The sequence below is a fragment of the Stenella coeruleoalba genome (genome assembly GCF_951394435.1).
Source record: "Stenella coeruleoalba genome assembly, chromosome: 4".
Taxonomy (NCBI): Eukaryota; Metazoa; Chordata; class Mammalia; order Artiodactyla; family Delphinidae; genus Stenella; species Stenella coeruleoalba.
In genome coordinates, this window is record NC_137149.1 from 146,710,816 (window position 1) to 146,730,499 (window position 19,684).

A 19,684-nucleotide genomic window follows, 5' to 3' on the forward strand; every position below is an offset into this window, starting at 1 on the left:
TGTACAAGCTCCAAATCACTTGCTAGATTGTACTCTTAACTTAGCGGCCATGAACTTGAATGTATATTGGGAATCAAAAATATTATGTCCCATAGAGATGTTTATTGGAAAAGAATTGGGCAGAGACAGATGCTACGTATTCGATAGATACATAGTGATATCGTAACTTTTCACTGAATCTCAAACACTATGAATTCTGGACACATGAGTGATATTTCTGTTAACATGAATGATATCAATTTCTTTTCTCTGAATCAACAGAAAGCTACCTAAAAGAATAGGCTATTTGGGCAGTTTTAGGCGACATCGTCGGTCTACCCTCAGTGCCCTGTGGACTCGCGCCTGCAGTGAGATCCAAGGGCTTTCTTACACTTCAGTACGAAAAAGCATGCACGAGTCGTTAAGAATATAGGCAAGGCATTATGTTATATTTATTTATTTTCCAGCTTGTACAAACTGGACGTAGAAGCATAAACATAGTACATTTCTACCATTTTCAACAAAAATATAACCAATATGTACAATTATTGTATTAAAAATACAAAAGGGATACAGACTCCACCAATGTCTTTCTAAAAGACATACAGGTACAAGTAGTATCAAAAGTATGAGGAAATCACCAGTTAATTGTACATTCTGCACTTGACATCACAGAGCGAACTGAGGTTACAGTCCTATGTTCTACGGTGACTTAATGCTTAGATAACATTTGTGCGACTTGTGTAGAGCAAGAGTTCTGTCTTTCTAGATGCACGTGAGGTCCACGGCCTAGAGGAGAAAACTGGCAAATAACGCATCTTACATGTAAAATTACAAATGCATCATTGATAATGTCATATATAAGCAGGTAGACAAATGCCATGATACAGGAGAGAATTATTAAATAAAGCACTGACATTGCTTTGATACAGTGAAAAAACACTGCAATTTGACTTTTAAAATTGGAAGCTATTTACGTTTATCTACTGATCAATATGATCAGCTGAATTTAATGGAAAAAAAATCCAAGACCAGCAGTTCCTCACATCTGAGTACTACTCGGATTGGCAGCCTTCACTTTTCCGGAGTCTGTGCAAAAACAACACAAAAATAGACTGGAGGGGTCATCTCAGTCCTTCTGGGGTTAATAGCAGCTGTGAACACGTGGTTGCTACACTCAGGCCTTCTCCGTCTCGGCGTCCGTAAAGCCACTTACGGGTCAGTCTTCGGCGACCAACCCGCCTTGCAAACAAAGGCTGGCGGACCGCACTGGGTTCTGGATCTTTTGATCATCTTCACGTTAGAGGCTTGTTTATTCCCTCATGGCGACTGATCGATACGGGGAGGCTGTCTTGGAAGAGCAGTATGAATAGCTGGCCTTTGCGCCAACACCCCGAGCTGCTTTCACTGCAATGCTATCCAGTTATAAACGTGGCTCTTTGAAAACAAGCAAGAGAATCCCTAAAGCTAAATAAACAGAAATCAAAGAAACATAATTTAAAAAAACATGGGGTTTGCCGTCTGTCTCGATGGAGCAGGACACGCCCTCGGGTGACACTGCCCTGTGCTCCACAGGCTCAGACACAGGACGCAAGAGTCCCAGTTCCCTCCCCGGCCATGTGCAAACAGTTGTAAAGAAGAGCCCCAGCCCCTGGGGAAGGAGGGGCCGGGGGCCTTAGGGTCTAGGTAATTGGCTAACATCTCACGCTTCCAGGATAGGGCGCTTCCCAGGCCCGGCGGGACACAGGAAGCGGGGCTGTGGGCCGGCCTTCCCTCTCCCCGGTGTGACCACACCCTGTCCGGCATATTTGGTTTTTGAGAAACCCCGGCTGGCAACCCTACTTAAAGGTTCAAAATAATACTGTAAAATCATTAAATGGATATAATATTTACTCTCTGAACACAATCATTAAACTCATTTAAAAGAAAAGAAAAAAAAAAACCCAAAAAAACGGAGGAGGGCACTGTAAACAAGCGGACAAGCATTTGTACTCAAAGGATTTCATTGTTTTCCTTTGTCTTCCTTGGTGGGTTAAAGACCCCAAGCAGTTCCATGGCTGGCTTTTCTCCCGATTCCAATGAAACCAAGTGCTAGGACTGGATTGAAATCTAAAAGGAAGATTTTTTTAAAAACTCCTTCCAGGCGTGGAGAAGTGCAGCCAGAGTGACTCATGGGTGGTGATGACCTTGGAGTCTGGAATGATGCTGTGTGACGTGGCAGGCGGCCACAGGAGCTTGGAGACGCTGCGCTGTGCATTCAAGCAACAAGGCGGAAAAGTGCCAGGGCGGTTTCTTCACAGTATTTCACATGCAAAGGGGACAGGAAGAAGGAGGGAAGGAGCCCCATGCTGCTTTTAAGGCAGGGAAGGAGGCAAACGGGTCCACCATCCTCAGAGTGTGAGCTCCAAGGCTCTGACGCTAGGGGACGTCTTCTTGTGCTCTCCTGTGGGTGGCCAACACGGGTGCAGAGGAGCCCGTGCCTCAAACCGCAGACACTTGTTCATCTTCTGCCGACGCAACCACGAAAGAAAGGAAGAAACAAAAGAAAAATCAATAAGCGAGCAAGTCGTTTTCTTGTGCTTAGAGAGAACGTGTTCACCGACGTGCTAAATAAAAATACCACAGCTATGTTCTCTTAGTATAGGTCACCTAAGATCCTCAACTGTTTTTCTACCTAATGATTAATCATAATAAAAAAGTTTAAGGGGCTTCCCTGGTGGCGCAATGGTTAAGAATCCACCTACCAATGCAGGGGACACAGGTTCGAGCCCTGGTCCGGGAAGATTCCACGTGCTGCGGAGCAACTAAGCCCATGTGCCACAACTACTGAGCCTGAGCTCTAGAGCCCACGAGCCACAACTACTGAGCCCGTGCACCACAACTACTGAGCCTGCGCTCTAGAGCCCAGGAGCCACAACTACTGAGCCTGAGCTCTAGAGCCCACGAGCCACAACTACTGAGCCCGTGCACCACAACTACTGAGCCTGTGCTCTAGAGCCCAGGAGCCACAACTACTGAGCCCGTGCACCACAACTACTGAGCCTGCGCTCTAGAGCCCATGAGCCACAACTACTGAGCTCGTGCGCCACAACTACTGAGCCTGCGCTCTAGAGCCTGTGCACCCCAACTGCTGAGCCCGCGAGCCACAACTACTGAAGCCCACACGCCTAGAGCCCGTGCTCTGCAACAAGAGAAACCACCGCAATGAGAAGCCCGCGCACCACAACAAAGAGTAGCCCCCGCTCGCAGCAACTGGAGAAAGCCTGTGTGCCGCAACAAAGACCCAACACAGCCAAAAATAAATAAATAAAATAAATAAATTTATAAAAAAAAAGTTTAAAATAAAGTATATGGGATGCACATCTTTAAATATACATACCCACTATAAAAATACATTGTATATTTACTGACTGGAAACTCATGAATGATAAATTCATTGAAAAAAGTTATAAAACAACACATGACTTCTTAAGTAATGTACACGTGTATACATATAAAAAAGTCTAGAAGGATATTTAACAAAATGCTAATGGAAGTTATCTGCAAGTGGCAGGATTACAAGTAGTTTTCATGAATTGTGTTTTGCTTCTTCCTATAATGATTATTTCCAGAATAAAACATGTTAAACTCAAACCTTAAAAGCAGGAGGAAGGAGGGGGGCATGGTCTCCCCCTTCAACCTCACCCCAGCACGGCCAGCTGGACTCGTACAGAGAAGGCAAAAGAGCTCTAGAGAAGTGGGTTTTTCCACCAGACTTTCATCTGGGACTCATAGCATTTCCTCAGAAAACCGAGGATTAGGAGGGAAATGCACCCATGCCCACACGGTATTACAGGGGACCCCTCCGCAATCTTTAGTTATTTCTCCAGCCACTTCGGAAAGAGCAAAACGCAACCCAACGGCTGGCACCAAGGCCTGGGGCGGGCGTGGAACCCCGGGCGGGAAGCAGGGCCTCTGGGGGAAGCGCATGTACCGTCCTCCTCGGTGGCAAGGCCCGGGGGCGCGCAGGGGCCGGGGCGCGGGTCGTCGCCGGGCCGGTGCCACTGCGGCCGCGGGGCGGGCCTGGCGCCGCCCGGGGCGGGGGTCTCGGCCGGCCGGGCCAGCATCCTGGACCGCTGCAGCGCCACGGTGTAGTCCGGCGGCTTCCGGGCGGGGTGCGGGTGGGCGTCGGGGAAGTCGGTGATGGGGATGCCCACGTATCCCGGCGGGGTGGGCGGCGGCTCCCGGTAGCGGCCCTCCTTCCTCGCTGCGGGAGGGAGAGACAAGGCGCCGCGGTCAGCATGGGAGGGCGGGGGAGCGCATCCCAGGCCACGTGCGCTCATCGCGAAGGAGGACGGACGACCAAGACGAACAGCGCCCACGGTGAAAGGCGTGTGGGGCTGTGCGCAGGGCGGGGCGCACCAAACCCGCCACGCACCGGGTCATCTCCGGCGGCACAGGCAAAACTAAGCAATCTAAGTACCTGTAACTCTCACCGGGTCACCGCAGAGCGACTCTACCTGTCACGCAGTAACCAGGCTAACGCCCAACCCTGGGGTTTACTGGAAACACGAAGCAAAGGGAACAGAAAGGTACCCAGTCCCACGCCTGCAACACGGGAGTGGTGCCTGTGAGCGGTTCCCTCCGATCTCCCTGCCCCGGGGGCCAGGCGAGCTGTTCTTCTTTGCTGGGCCATCTACCCTCACCAGGCAGAGAATCAATCCCAGGTTACTTTCAAGTCTTGGGCCTCACTTCGGAAAATAGGGAATCACAATAAATTTGGAAGAACAGTACAAAAAATGATGCAAATTTCAAAACTTAAAACCATGTGCATGTGAGGTATGTATTTTTCTTGAAGTCCTTTTATATTAATTTCATGACAAAACATGAATCTGTAAAGGCAAGTAAAAGCAAAGTTTTATTATCTTCAACTTTCTAAACTCAACTGTTAGGAACTTAAATCATTCTTCTTGCCTTTGCAATAAAAATTCTGTGTATTAGTTTGTTAAAAGAAAGTGCTTTTCTATTTGCAATTGCCAAGACGTGGAAGCAACGCGTGTGCCCACCGACAGATGAATGGATACAGAAGATGTGGTACATATATACAATGGAATATTACTCAGCCATAAAAAAGAATGAAATAATGCCATTTGCAGCAACATGGATGGACCTAGAGATGATCATACTAAGTGAAGGAAGCCAAACAAAGACAAATGTCTTATGATATCACTTATACGTGGAATCTAAAATATAATACAAATGAATTTATACACAAAACAGAAACAGACTCATAGATTTATGGTTACAAAGGGAAGAAAAGAGGGGAGGGATAAATTAGGAGTTTGGGATTAACAGATACACACCACTTTACATAAAAATAGGTAAACAAGGATTTACTGTATAGCACAGGGAACTATATTCAATATCTTGTAATAACCTATAATGGAAAATAATATGAAAAAAAAATATAATTGAATCACTTTGCTGTACACCTGAAACTAACACAATATTGTAAATCAACTATACTTCAATTAAAAAAAAAAGTGCTTTAAAAATTGCAACCTAAGAATAGGTGTTAACTGTCTTCTCCTTATTCATCTTGAAAAGATATTAAACTCGACATCCACCCATGACTGCGTGATAAAATAACTACAATTTCCCTACTAATGAAAGTGATGTCTGTGAAGATTATATTCCAGAATTTCTCACTCTGTATCCTATGACGTATCCCTACACTTTATACAGACATTGAACGTGCCATAGAGAATATATCCCGATAGCACTGAAGGAGCATAAGAGACTTCACAACAGAAACAGCAGCAGCGAAGTGATAGTGTCTTTCATCTACTTATGAACTGCTAACTAGGCACTAGTGTTTTGCAGAGATTTCGTTTAAACCTCATAGCAACTGCACTGGTAGAAATTATTAAATTCATTTTACAGATGAGGAAACAGACACTGTTTAGTGCCTTGCCCAGTGTCGCAAAGCTAGGAAAGTGGCAAAGCAGGGATTCAGACCCACAGCCTGCCTGACTCCCAGGCTCTTACACACTACCTTATCTCTCAGCACCCTCCTCCTTGTTCTATCCTGTGCAGAGGGAATCTGTCTAGCACAGAAAAATTTACCTGCATAACAAACATCGACAGAAGATTTTTAAATATGCAAAGGGTAAAGTTCTAAATATACAATTCAAGGGAACAAAATACAATAGTAAAACATTTAGAACAGTTCCAATTAAACAAAAAAATATTCTTCCTCTAGAGAGAATGGCCATCCTTCCTGATAATTTTCAGCTGAGAAGATCAACGTCAGAGCAGGTAACACCCATAAGGACAACCTACTGATCCCGACAGCTACGGTGCATGGAAGGTTGACTGTTGCAGGGTATTTATAAGCACCTGACCACAGAACCTGGAGTCTTAGCCACCATTCATTTCAAAATCCTGAGTGCACTGCTAACTTGGAAGGCCTACATGGCAATGGGTGGGGCAGAATGAGGAGGAGAACCGCAAACACATGCTTTTACTTTTGAAATAAGTCAGGGTGCAGCCACGACCCAGACAGGACAGAGCCCGCGGTCAGCTTACCGATAAGCCCCTTGGTGGCGCTGGGCGGCACGGCCACGTGGGCAGCCATGGCGACGGGCTTGGCTTCTTCGGCGCTCGCAGACATCATGCTGCTGCTCTCAGCTTCGAGGGAAACGTCCTTCCCCCCCCTGCGCTTGATGGTGCCCGTGTCCCCCTCCGAGTCTTCTCCCCAGTACCCCGTGGAGGAGGCCCAGCTTGCCCGGGACTGGGCTTGATCGAGACTCTCTCGGCTCTGACTCTGCCGGTTGTACTTTGTGCTGTGGTCGGAAAACATGATTTGGTCCACGTGGCTGCTCGAGGCCCATAACCCTGCGGCGTCCCCTGAGTAATCGAAGTGAGTGTGCCCGAAGGGGAGCGTCTCCCAGCTCCTCTGCTGCTGGATGGTCTGGATGTTGTCGTGGGAGCCGCTGGAGCACGACGTCCAGCTTCCTCGGCCGCTGTCGGCAGCGTCAAGTGAGGCTCGGTCCCCCTGGTCTTGGGAAAGCTCCTCTGTGCTGGGAGAAGAGATCACTGTAGCTGCAGCGTACAGGCCCCGGCTCTCAGACAGCGGTGCACAGGACCTAGGCGGCCAAAGGGAAACAAAGAAAAAAAAATAATAAAGAGAAGAGGAGGGGAGGGGAGGGAGGAGGGGAGAGGAGGGGAGGGGAGGGGGAGGAGAGGGGAGGGGAGGGGGGAGGAGAGGGGAGGGGAGGGGAGAGGAGGGGAGGGGAGGGGGGAGGAGAGGGGAGGGGAGGGGGGAGGGGAGGGGGGAGGGGAGGGGAGGGGGGAGGGGAGGGGAGGGGAGGGGGGAGGGGAGGGGAGGGGGAGGGGAGGGGAGGGGGAGGGGAGGGGGGAGGAGAGGGGAGGGGAGGGGGAGGAGAGGGGAGGGGAGGGGAGGGGAAAGGCCAAGATTGTTAACTAATAATTCTGTGCTAAAACGCAACCACTGTTTGCTCGAAAGGCGGCCTCCTTTCCTTCCAGAAAGAGGATTAGGCCCCACCAGACTGAGCGACAGTGGCCACTCGGCCCTGTCCAGTTTCCTCCCCTGTGACGTCACCACAATATCAACACGGGGGAAAGGAGCACTGACCTGCTTACAGTAAAGGAGCACTTTCCTTACAGTGTTCACTACAATCTGACTATTTCGGGAAAGCAGCTCATTGGACTGAGTCGCCCCCTGCCCTCAGCGCAGAGCAAACGTGTCCCAGCGCAGGACGGACCTCACTGGGAAAGCAGTCTGCATGACGCTTCGTGATCGGGAAATGGTGAGCGTCAGAACTGGGCTGGGAGAGCACCCCTGGGCGTCCCGTGAACAGCCCCGCACACATGCAAGAGAGGAGCGAGCACACGGACGAGCCCCTACCCCAGGCTGCACTGGTCGGGCTCCCCCGCCGGCCGCCTCTCCGGCCGGCCTGCGGCCAGGCTGGTCTCCACAGTGCCGACCGATGGCCTCTGGCGCCGTTCGTCGGGCAGCGAGACGGGCAGCGAGTCGAAGGAGGAGTTGCTGACGATACTGGACCGTGAGGAGATTTCGCTGTGGCCGGAATCTGAGAAGTTATCCACGGTGCCACTCGGAGCCAAAGTGTAGCCTGCGTGGGAAACACATCAGTCCTTAGACACCGAGGGTTCACGGCGTCCAGCTGACGTCTCCTCAGTAGCAAAACCAGAATGCAGGCCATAGGTGCCACCGCGGAACTGGGGAGAAAACACTCTACTTGGGGACTGAGCTACAGTCAAGTTTTACTCAATTGCAGTTTAGTGTGTTTGATGAAAGTTTAGAGAGGAAAAAAGAACACACTGTCGTATGACCCAGGAATGGATGCAGACGGGATCACGGCACGACTAGACGCTGCTCTCTGAACTATAACTTATACTACATTAGTCTATGTAAACGAAACTATGAAGAATGACTAGGATTATATTTAAAAGTATGGTTTTCTTCTCAACCTGCAAAGTCAGTAGTAATTTTGTTTTCAATGGAGTTTTCACTTTTAGAACTTTACAGCATAGAATAACTCCACTGGAAAGATCTGCATTATATTTTTATTTTTTAATGTTGGGTTTTTGTTTTTTTGAATTAATTAATTTATTTATTTTGGCCACGCTGTGAGGCATATGGGATCTTAGTTCCCAGACCAGGGATCGAACCCGTGCCCCCTGCATTGGGAGCACTAAGTCTTAACCACTGGACCACCAGGGAAGTCCCTGTATTATAATTTTTTTTGGCGGTACGTGGGCCTCTCACTGCTGTGGCCTCTCCCGTTGTGGAGCACAGGCTCTAAAGGCGCAGGCTCAGTGGCCATGGCTCACGGGCCCAGCCGCTCCGCGGCACGTGGGATCCTCCCGGACCGGGGCACGAACCTGTGTCCCCTGCATCGGCAGGCGGACTCTTAACCACTGCGCCACCAGGGAAGCCCCCTGCATTATAATTTTAAATGGACACGTATGAATAAGAAATAAGACTTGAAGAAGATATCTTTGGATTTTTGCCATTTGATTTTTCAGCATTAATAATATATTGGATAAATCACATGAAAGCCAATTGTTTTGAAGGACATAATGTACAAAATCTCCATTTTTCTCCCTGGACCGTCACTATGTCTAAACAGATGTCCATTTTTTGGCCTGAAGGACCCTTAACTCTTTGTTGCTAAAACTGAAAGTCACAAAGGAAGAGAGGCTTGTCTTGACATCTTTAACAAAAATATCCAAATACTCCTTTCTCAGTATTCATTTATTTTTTACTGATTTTATATGATTATATGTACCCAATGAAAACCTAATAAAACAATGCCATCTAGAGCACCTAAATGTTGCTGATTTACTCTCTGAAGAGTACTTCCCCATCCTTTCAGTAAATTATGAATTCCTGATTTATTTTTTTAAAAGGTTGCACAGGTCTTGATAAGATTTCACGTGTTCACCTATGAAATGTCTTCTTATAAACCACGCTGCAGGTTCTGACAGACAAGATTTCAAACCCTCCCTGAACAGTCTACGCCCCACCCCGCAAAAAACAAAATCTCTAGAGAAATAATCCCTCAGATGGAGCATGTGGCATGGGGAGGAATCGTCCCAGTTTCCTCAGCTAATGAGATGACCCCTTCCCGTTTTTCCTGCTGGCCCACCTATCCCGTAGGTCCGTGGTGCACTGTTATTCTTGCTACTGTTCTCGCTTCCACGAGAAGATGGGGAGCTGGTTTAGTCCAACTGCCCGCAGCCAAACGATCTCAGCTGACTGCCACTGCCACCCAACGACGGACGAGAGAAGAATTCAGACGCACCCACTGAACAAGGACTAGAGACTGATACCCCCATAGAACGCACACATGTCTGAGACAGCTGAAAAGTAAAGCAGGAAAGATACTTGTTGTGCCGGTGAAATCTAACAACGGATTAATCTCTTTGGCCTCGTCTAGTGAAAACTGTCCTGGCCGTTTATTACCGGCTTACTTACGCCCATTCAATTATAGGGTGGGGAGAAAGTAACCCCGAGGTTATGCAGCAGAAAGTGATCTAGTATTTTAAGATAAGAAAGCATTAATATCAGAAGGAGAGTTTGAGTGCCTAAAATTTAATCTCCTTAAAAATAAAACAAGATAGCAACAAAAAAGATAATCCAGACTCATGTTAACACAATGAAAGATAAATCAGGAAGATAGTAGTTTTTCTTATGTTTTTATAGGCCTCTACTCTGTGATGAATGCTATGTAATTATATTTAGTTAGAACAACTGTTAGTATAAAAAGAATTATTTCCACACTTACAATCAGTAAAAAAATGAATTTTTGAAGGGGCTTATATAGTTATATAAGCTTGACACTATTTATTTATAACTATAATATTAAAAAGTACCAAAATTCTTCCAAATTTATAAACTGAGGAGAAAAAAAAAATCCATTGGGTGTTACATATCGTGTCTTTTTTTTTTGGCGGGGGGGGGGGGGGCACTTGTGTGGCTTGCAGGATCTCAGTTCCCCGACCAGGGATCGAACCCACACCCTTGGCGGTGAAAGCATGGGGTCCTAACCACTGGACCGCCAGCAAATTCCCAAGGTCATTTCAAACGACTCTAATGTCAGAAGTGATGTAATCTCTAACTAGAATTGATCCAGCTGAAAGCACAGGTCCCCATGAAGGAGAAGAGGGGTCACCCAGTCACCTTTCCTTGGCGAGCTCTGCGGGGAGGTCGGCGGGGAGGAGAACCGGGAGGACGCATCCGATACCGTGTCTTCTGCCGGCCTCTTGTGGCGCTCAAGGCTCCCTTCTTCAGACAAAGCAAGAATCTTCTTTAAAGCTTGTGGAGAGTTTATACCTGTAAGAGAAAGAAAATGATTTCAACATGCATTTCCAAGACTGAAAAGACTACCGTGAAGAACAAAACCACTTTTTTTGTGTTAAGACTGAATGTCACACGTCGTGGCAGGTTGTTTCCAGGCTCGATGGTCTCTGTACTCTGCCCGTGTAAACAGTGAGATCGCAGGGGGCACCAGGTGCCCGCCGTGTGTCTGCTGACACCTGCCGAGGACCAGAAAGCCTGCTGCTGCCATTCCGCTCTGGGTTCCAAACCGTGACCGCCACCCTCTTCAACAATACATCAGGCAGCGATGAAGAAACAAAGAGATGATCTGCAAATACTCTGGGTTAGGGTGAGAGCGGCGCAGCTCAGAAGATTTATCAGAACTCAAGTTTGGGTTGGGAACAGGTATTTTGGTGGTGTTGGAAAAGTTAGCTCATGGGACGTGGGAGTGATGGAAGGAAAGCCAAGAGCCCAAAGGAAGTAGCGAGAAAACAGACTGATGGAGCGCTAAGAAATCAGGCCAGTATTTGATCAGTAAGCGGATGACAGAGAAGGCAGGAGGGGACCCAGAGAGTGCCGGGTCCCAGAAGCGTCCTGCAAGCCACCGGGGAGGGCTCCCAGGAGTGCGGTAAAGGGGCGCGGAGGGGGAAGCCATCCAGCGCAGCGCCAAGTGCACGATCTAGTCGGATGACGTAGGGCAGAAGAAAAAGGATTCCATGTGCCAATACCAGGTGATTTTTCCCCTAAAATTTTACTTTCAGGAATGAGGGAGTCACATTAAGAGATGTTTTCTAAGCCTCATTGTGAGGCACTCTCAGTTACCTCATTCTGAACAACAAAGAGACCGGAGGGAAGGCATTACAGGTTGACACTACCTCAGTGAATGTTAGTTTTTATGTTCTCAGACTTAACAGAATCCATTAAAAAGGAGGCAATGAAATTTAACGGAGACCTAATTCTTCATTTCACCTCAACACCTGTAAGTGTGCGATACTACTTTAATACAATCTTTTAAAAATGGCTTTTCAAGCCATCTTTTAATTACGTGTGCAGATACTGATATATACAGGGTACATGAAAATACCAGCTACACTAAAGCTACACGAATGAATAGCCTTGATTTGGAAAAGATTTCCAAGCCAGCATCATTCACAGATTCAAAAAGTGCTGCCTTCAAACAGTGAAGATGGATGTGAAGATGCTATGCCTCAGAAAAATCTGTTCCACTTCAAAAGTAGCTCTAGGGATGACGAAGACACTGAAGTGAAAAATACAGGAAGTATTCAGACAAAATTTATTTCATGAATGGGGGTGGGCCCAGCATCTCTAAGTTACTATGTTATATTCTGTGACTTTAAATGTGAAACTATCCTAAGAAGACACATGACTATCCCATCCGCATTTCTAAAGGTCATAAATTCAAATAGGCCTAAAAATATTGGAGAGAGAGTCTCTCTGGGGAAGGGGGCTGGGGATGGCTTTCCATCAGGTACACCTACATGGGGGTTAACAGGCTGTGTCCATATCAGAAGCTCGACAGAAAAGAGGCAGTAGAGGTCGGCTTACGGGGGACTTGGGAATATAAGAATATTAACAACACAGTGGAGAGACTTCCCTGGTGGTCCAGTGGTTAAGACTCCATGCTTCCACTGCAGGGGGCACGGGTTCAATCCCTGGTCGGGGAACTAAGATTCTGCATGCTGCGCAGTGCGGCCAAAAAAAAATAATAATTAAAAAAAAAAACCCAAACAGTGGACAAAGGAACACTAATTCAGTTCACTTGTGATGGGGGAACAATGTAAGTATTTTTTTATTTTTGGCTGCGTTGGGTCTTCGTTGCTGCACGCGGGCTTTCTCTAGTTGCGGCGAGCGGGGGCTACTCTTCACTGCAGTGCGCAGGCTTCTCATTGCGGTGGCTTCTCTTGTTGCGGAGCATGGGCTCTACGCGTGTGGGCTTCAGTAGTTGTGGCACGTGGGCTCAGTAGTTGTGGCTCATGGGCTTAGCTGCTCTGCGGCATGTGGCATCTTAATTCCCCGACCAGGGATTGAACCCCCATCCCCTGCATTGGAAGGTGGATTCTTTACCACTGGACCACCAGGGGAGTCCCTGCTTTGGCTCCTTTACACTCACGAACTGACTGTATTTTCCTCCCAAGTTACAGAATCAGTGATTCAACAAATGAGAGTTCGCCTCCAGACGAATCATTTCACTTAAAAATATTCCGCCTAAATTCCAGCAACTCACTGATCATAAGGCAAAGCTAGTTTAAACAAGGTATATGGACAAAACAGCCTCTGTACTTGTTAAAAATTAAATGAGTAATAGCATAATTTCCCCATGGCATGCCTTGCCTCCACTGCTATGACAAACGAGCATGATTAAATGAGATGCTCTATGAAAACAGTCCTTCTCACGGGTAAAAGTAAAGTTTAACTCTGTGAACATTAATGTCTTATAAAGAGGGAACAACCAGAGGGACATTCAAGTATACCAGACGAAGTTACCCGTGATAAGTATCGCTTCCTAGTCTGAGAAGCAGGCAGTGAATGAACAGCACCAAAAGAGGGTTGTGGGTTGTTTGTTTTTTTGTTGTCGAATTACACGAGCCGTCTGTATATTTTGGAAATTAAGTCCTTGTCGGTCACATTGTTTGCAAATATGTTCTCCCAGACCAAAGGTTGCCTCTTCTTCTTTTTTTCTTAATATTTATTTATTTGGTTGTGTTGGTATTAGTTGTGGCAGGTGGGCTCCCTGGTTGCGGCTCGGGGGCTCCTTAGTTGTGGCATGAGAACTCTCACTTGCAGCATGCAATGTGGGATGTAGTTCCCGGACCAGGAATAGAACCCGGGCGCCCTGCATTGGGAGCGTGGAGTCTTAACCGCTGTGCCATTAGGGAAGTGCCCACGGGCTGTCTTTTCGTTTTGTTTACGGTTTCCTTCGCTGAGCAGAAGTTTGTAAGCTTCATTAGGTCCCATCTGTTTATTTTTTGCTTTTATGTCCATTGCCTTGGGAAACTGACCTAAGAAAACACTGCTACGATTTATGTCAGAGAATGTTTTGCCTGTGTTCTCTTCCAGGAGTTGCATGGTGTCCTGTCTTCCGTTGAAGTCTGTGAGCCATTGTGAGTTCATGCTTTTGCGCCGGCCACGAGGGCATGTGTCCTGACGTCACTGATTTGCATGCGGCGGCCGTCCAGCTTTCCCAGCACCACTCGCCAAAGAGACTGTCGCTTCCCCACCGCATGTTCCCGCCTCCTTTGTCAAAGATTAACTGACTGTAGTCACACAACAGTGTAATTCAACTCTACGTCAACAGAAAGTAAATTAAGAGGGAAAAAAAAAAAAAAAGTGTGCGCGAACTTAGTCACCTACCGAAAGGCGGGAGATCCCGTAGGGGCACTTTCTTCCGCGAAGGATAGAGGGGCACGGCGGGAAGCTGCAGCCCCGGGCTGGGCCTCTGTGACGGCTGCGGAGCCTGCGGCGGCGGCTTCGGCTGCAGCCCTGCCCTCGGGGCCACCGGGGAGGTGTCGGCCTTGACAGGCTTTCTGTCACCGGGATTCTTAGGCACTGGTAATTGTTCGGTGTGAAAACAGAACGAGAAGTTTAAGAAGTTAGTGGCCACACACGGGATACTTTTACAACCGCACGAGCATTTCCTACAGTTAGAACACTGAAATATGTATCTTTTTTTCCCCTGTGGCCCATAGATAAAGGAGAGAAACAGGGGCGGGCGGGGGGAGAGCCTCCGTCACAGAAAGAAGGCGCGACGGAACCAAGATTCACTTTATGAAACAAGCCGTCTCAAGAGATGATACTGTTTCAAGTACCACATTTAAAAAGAAACGAAAAATGTGGATAGCTCAGTACGCTGTACGTATGTCTACGAAAAACACAAACCTATTATACAAGCTACAACAGGAAGACCACTAGGAATTATTTTTCTAAAATGACACCCAAAATGTCTTGACATATATGAGCTTAGTTTTAATTTAGCAGATGATACTAGCTGCAGTCTTGTCACTATCAAATTCTCTCTCCAATGGGGTAGAATTATCTATGTTGCTAATAGCAGCCAATACTCCTTGAGCACTGTACTGAGTGTATAATTCCACGGCAGATGGAAAGCAAGCCAATTTAACAGGGCAATTAAATGCTGTATTTTAAGTGTATTAATATTGAAGACAACTCAATGACTTCCTTCCCCCATCTTACACATAATGGAGCTCAAGTAACCGGCCTAAGGTGACACTGTTAGTACAAGGAACAAACAGGATCTGAACTCAGACCCCTCTCCCTCTTGAGGACAAACTCTTCACCATGACACACGGTGCTTTAAGAGTGTCCTGGGTACGTCTGATAACCTGAATCTTTCTCAAATGACCTAACATTTAAGTCCTATAGAAAGTATCTTCAAACTTGCCCATAAAAGACCCCAAAGTGTCCTAAACGGAAGACGCCTCTGTCTTACAAATACGGATGCCGAGAAAGAGAACGTAGCCCCCGTTTCTGGCCTGGCCGGACTTTCAGAGGCTGGGGAGCTACACATTAGGCTGAGCTGTGGTTCCCGGTGGAGAATTCCTGCCTTACACGTAGCTGAACTCATTGCCAAGTGCCGGCCGAGCTGAGGGGGTCAGAGGCAGCCAGCGCACCTAGCTCTGTGCCGCTCCCAGGCCGCCCGTCACGTGGCAAGTATCTTTGTGAGAGAACAAGGGATGCAAATGGGAGCTGCACCTGCCCCTGTGTCCCCTGACGGCACTCTGGCTGCGTCGGGATGAAACCAAAGCCGGTGACCCCGAAGAAGCCTACGGTGTCGTGGTCCCCATGCGAACCCCGCTGGGCACGGACGGGGCTCAGCCCAGGACGGCGCCGCGCGGTCCCCAGAGCCGCCTTCAAGGGAAAGGCGAGCGTGTCTCAGGATGCTAGCTCCCCCTGGGCCCAGCCCTGCTTTATCCGCACAGGAAACCAATCTGCATTCCAGCCGGACCCGGCAGCCACCTTAAGGAGAAACTCACATGTGTTGGTGGCCGGCTCGCACTGCAGGGATAGCGTCTGGAGGCTCTCCTCGTCCATCTCCAGCTCCAAGTTGGACAGGTACTGCTTCACCTTTCGGGCCATCTGGGCGTCCTCGTACAGCTTTTTGGCATTGAGAAAGGAGCTACGACGCACCCGCTTTTTGTGACCACCTGTCTGAGCAACGTCTAGCACTGTTGCGTTTGTACTACCCTGGCTGAGAGACCTGGAAGACGAAAAGGTAGAGCTGCAGCTCGCCCCAGCATGGGATCCCTGTATCTCCTGGAAACGTGCCGACACGCCTACAAAGAGTCTACGTTCAGAAGGCCACATGCCTCATTCTGGTAAGTAAACTTTACAAAGGAATAGAGAATCATACAGATCAAAAAAATTTTCTTCAAGTTTGAGAAGAATCCTACATACACTCTACATACACATGTATGTTTGGCACTTGTTCTGTTCCAACTAGAAAATTCTACTTTTCGCCTCTATAGAGCCTTCAAGGCAGCTCTCTCGTAGAAGCCAGCAAGTAATAATGATTATATGTCAAAGCTCATGCAAGAATAAACACACAGTTGCAATCATTAAGAGTGACATTAATCTTTTTTGTCCTAAAGAGGATGTCTTACATAAATTTAAAGAAATTACAATGTTCACGATTGTTTTCTTATTGCTTGGGTTAAATGTAGTGAGTTCGTCAAGTAATATGGTCAATCTGTTAATAAAATGGTCATGCAAATGTGAAAACACATGTATGGAAACTAGCACATGAGTTGTTAAGAATTATTTTGGAAAAGAGTCGGTTTATAGGATGAAAACAGTAGTTAGTTGAGCTGTAAAAAATCTAGTTTTAACACCGAGGGGCACCTTTTGTACGACATAGATTTACTTCTCAAAAATCTGTGCAATAGCGTTTAAACTGCACAATTTTTCCTTCTGACGTCCTTTCTCCCCTCACCCCAGGTTAGATTTTTCTCATTTCAGAACACACAAATTATATTAAAATGAAGTCTTTCTGAAAGCTCAGGAGTAGGCCTGGCCTACTGCTCCCCAGAACAATCATCAATCATTTCACAGCTCTCTTGGGTCATGACCTCGAAAGCAAAAGCCCCAGTAGATGAAACTTGAAGTCAGTTTGCCAACTGAAATTCTGCTAGAGCAAGAGGGTTAGGAAAAAAATGCAAAAATGCAAAGCATCAGAAAACACAGCAGGTAAGAAAACAATGCCACGAGCGGGACGAGAACAGTGTGGGTGTGCAGTGTCCCCGCCACTTACCCCAGACTCCTCCACTTCTTCTTCCTGTAAGTGAGAGCCGTGGAGGTTGAAGCATGGGTGTAGAGAGAGACAGAGAGATCACAAGCTCAGAAAGAAAGGACTAGACTTCTGGACAAGCAGTACTAGAAGCCCACAAACCTCCTCACACAAACAACTTGACCAGCAACGGTTTTCTGGCTCAAAAGACAAACATATGTAAATATTTGCTTCTAAAGACTTCTGTTCTCTCCTTCACTGCATTCATCGTTCTCGGCTACACTGACGGCTAAATCCCTTGTGTGGGCAGTGAGACAATACTGTTCGGGTTGTTTACATATTTTAGTTCATACTATCCATTACACCTTTTAGCTCTGCAAGTCAGCGTTCTGAAAAATAAAAATAGCTGTGCCTCACGGTCAATGAAAAATGTCAGAGGGACCGACTGTTTTCACGACAGCCCACAGTGCACTGGATGTGGGATCACAGTCATTCCCAATCAGAGCTCGACGGAGATTCCCCACACAGCCTGGTACATGTCACCATGCTACAGGCGGGCCTATTCAAAATCTTCTCATTTACTAGGAAGCGCTAAGCTCAACCTTCTCTAACCCCGCGAGCACTGCTGAGGGGGACACACTCACCGAGTCCTGAACATGAGGGCAGGGTCCATGTTCACAGAGGCCATTCGGCCAACGTGACGAATTTCTTTTGCAATCATTCTTAGCTTCTCAAAATTGACCAGCCCGTCGACTTTGGAGTCGTTCCCTGTAATTGGCAAAAAGGAAAAGGGAATCACATGGCATTTACCCGACGCCTCCACAAGTGGAGACAGAAATCCTCCAACTTACACTTACCCTCGTGAAGGAACGTGAGGTCCTTCTTGATCACCGGGAACAGGGGGATGATGGGAGGCTGTAGGTTTTGACTGTTGAGGACATTGCGGTATTTTGCCATGTTTCTGGAAGGATCAAACAGGTCTTGGAGATCCTGAAACAGCTTTTCGTATTTATTGGGAAGTTTTTCCCAGGTGGTTCGCAGTCTTGCCACCGGTGCCAGGTTTAGACCGCTGAGGCGGAAAAAAGAAAAGCGGTCTAAAATTGCATGCCTCATCCTTACGAAGTAAGTAGAAGAGCATGCTGTTTATTTCTTAACATGTAACAGCTCTGTGTGAGTGCTGTGTATGCAGAGCCAAGTACAGGATTCATAAGAGTGTTAATGACTCTGGGTAATGAGACCTGAAGCTGGAACCAGGGACAGGGCCGAGGGGTTTTACTCTTTTTCCCTTTACACCCTCCCGGTCTGTTTACTGTGGGCAGAACAACTGGAATGCCAGGTGTCCTGAAGGCAGGGCTGTGTTTCGTTGCTTCCTCTCCGTACGTAAAGTGCTTGGTGCCAAGCAGCCGTCTGATAAAACAGACGGGACAAATATCCTAGAGTTGTAACATGAAACAAAAGCCATAAGAACAGCAAGAGTAACAGATATCGTACATTGACACATATATGTGGAATCTGAAAAAACTGGTATAGACCATCTTATCTACAAAGCAGAAATAGAGACACAGACGTAGAGAACAAATGTATGGATACCAAGGGGGAAAGCGGGGGGAGGGGAGGAATTGGGAGATTGGGATCCACATGTAGACGCTATTGATATTATGTATACGATAGACAACTGATGGGAACCTACTGTAGAGCACAGGGAACTCTACTCAGTGCTCAGTGGTGACACAAATGGGAAGGAAATCCAAAAAAGAGGGGATATATGTATGCATATCAATGATTCAGGTCGCTGTACAGCAGAAACTATCACAACATTGTAAAGCAACTATACGCCACGTAGAAAAAAAAAAACAAAAAACCAATAAGAGCATGATCAAACTCCTAGACAGAAAAAATGACTAACTGAATCATCACCATCAACGTCAATATTGCTCATTGTTTCAGTCTGCACTTTCTTCCAGCCTCAGTCTAAGCACTTAAAAGGGAAGAAAAGTAACATTTACTAGGCATCCCCCTGCTGTGTGCCGGCTGATGGAACGCCACATACATTGTGTCATTTAGTCTACTTGATAACTCTTTGGGTCACTGTTGTTTTATAGAGAAATAAACTGACTTTCAGAGAAGTTCAAATAATTTGCCCAAAGTCACAGAGCTAAAAAAGTGGTGAATATAAGATTTTCTGGGCTTTAAATTAGCATAAAAGAGAATGTTTTTTGAAGTACAGCTGATTTACAGTGTTGTGTTAGTTTCAGGTATACACAGCAGAGTGATTCATCATACACACACACACACACACACACACATATCTATATATATCTATTCTATCTATATATAAAAAGAATATATCTATTCGTTTTCAGATTCTTTTCCCTTATAGGCTATTACAAAATACTGAGGAGAGTTCCCTGTGTGGCACAGTAGGTCCTTGTTGGTTATCTATTTTCTATATAGTTGTGTGTATCTGTTAATCCCAAACTCCTGATTTACCCCTCGCCAACCTCTTCCCCCTTTGCTAAGTATACATTTGTTTTGTACGTCTGTGAGCCTGTTTCTGTTTTGTAAATAGGTTCATTTATATATATATATATATTTAA

At 46.8% G+C, this 19,684-nt stretch overlaps 1 protein-coding gene across 7 annotated transcripts in view; it reads right to left on the reverse strand.

Annotated features, from left to right (window-relative positions):
• Positions 1-416: 416 nt before the first annotated feature.
• RAPGEF2 (Rap guanine nucleotide exchange factor 2) overlaps positions 417-19,684 on the reverse strand; it is a 246,004-nt gene continuing 226,736 nt past the window's right edge. For 6 of the 7 annotated variants that reach the window (XM_079919702.1, XM_079919701.1, XM_079919705.1 and 3 more), the window contains 10 exons: positions 17,945-18,156; positions 17,732-17,855; positions 17,112-17,135; positions 15,838-16,061; positions 14,198-14,392; positions 10,688-10,840; positions 7,889-8,114; positions 6,547-7,106; positions 3,953-4,225; positions 417-2,486 (listed from right to left, as the gene is read on the reverse strand). In XM_079919702.1, coding sequence (XP_079775828.1) covers positions 2,461-2,486; positions 3,953-4,225; positions 6,547-7,106; positions 7,889-8,114; positions 10,688-10,840; positions 14,198-14,392; positions 15,838-16,061; positions 17,112-17,135; positions 17,732-17,855; positions 17,945-18,156 — 2,017 coding nt within the window. In that variant the 3' untranslated portion in view covers positions 417-2,460. The remainder of the gene's footprint in view (positions 2,487-3,952; positions 4,226-6,546; positions 7,107-7,888; positions 8,115-10,687; positions 10,841-14,197; positions 14,393-15,837; positions 16,062-17,111; positions 17,136-17,731; positions 17,856-17,944; positions 18,157-19,684) is intronic. The other variant, XM_079919703.1, reaches the window with a different exon arrangement.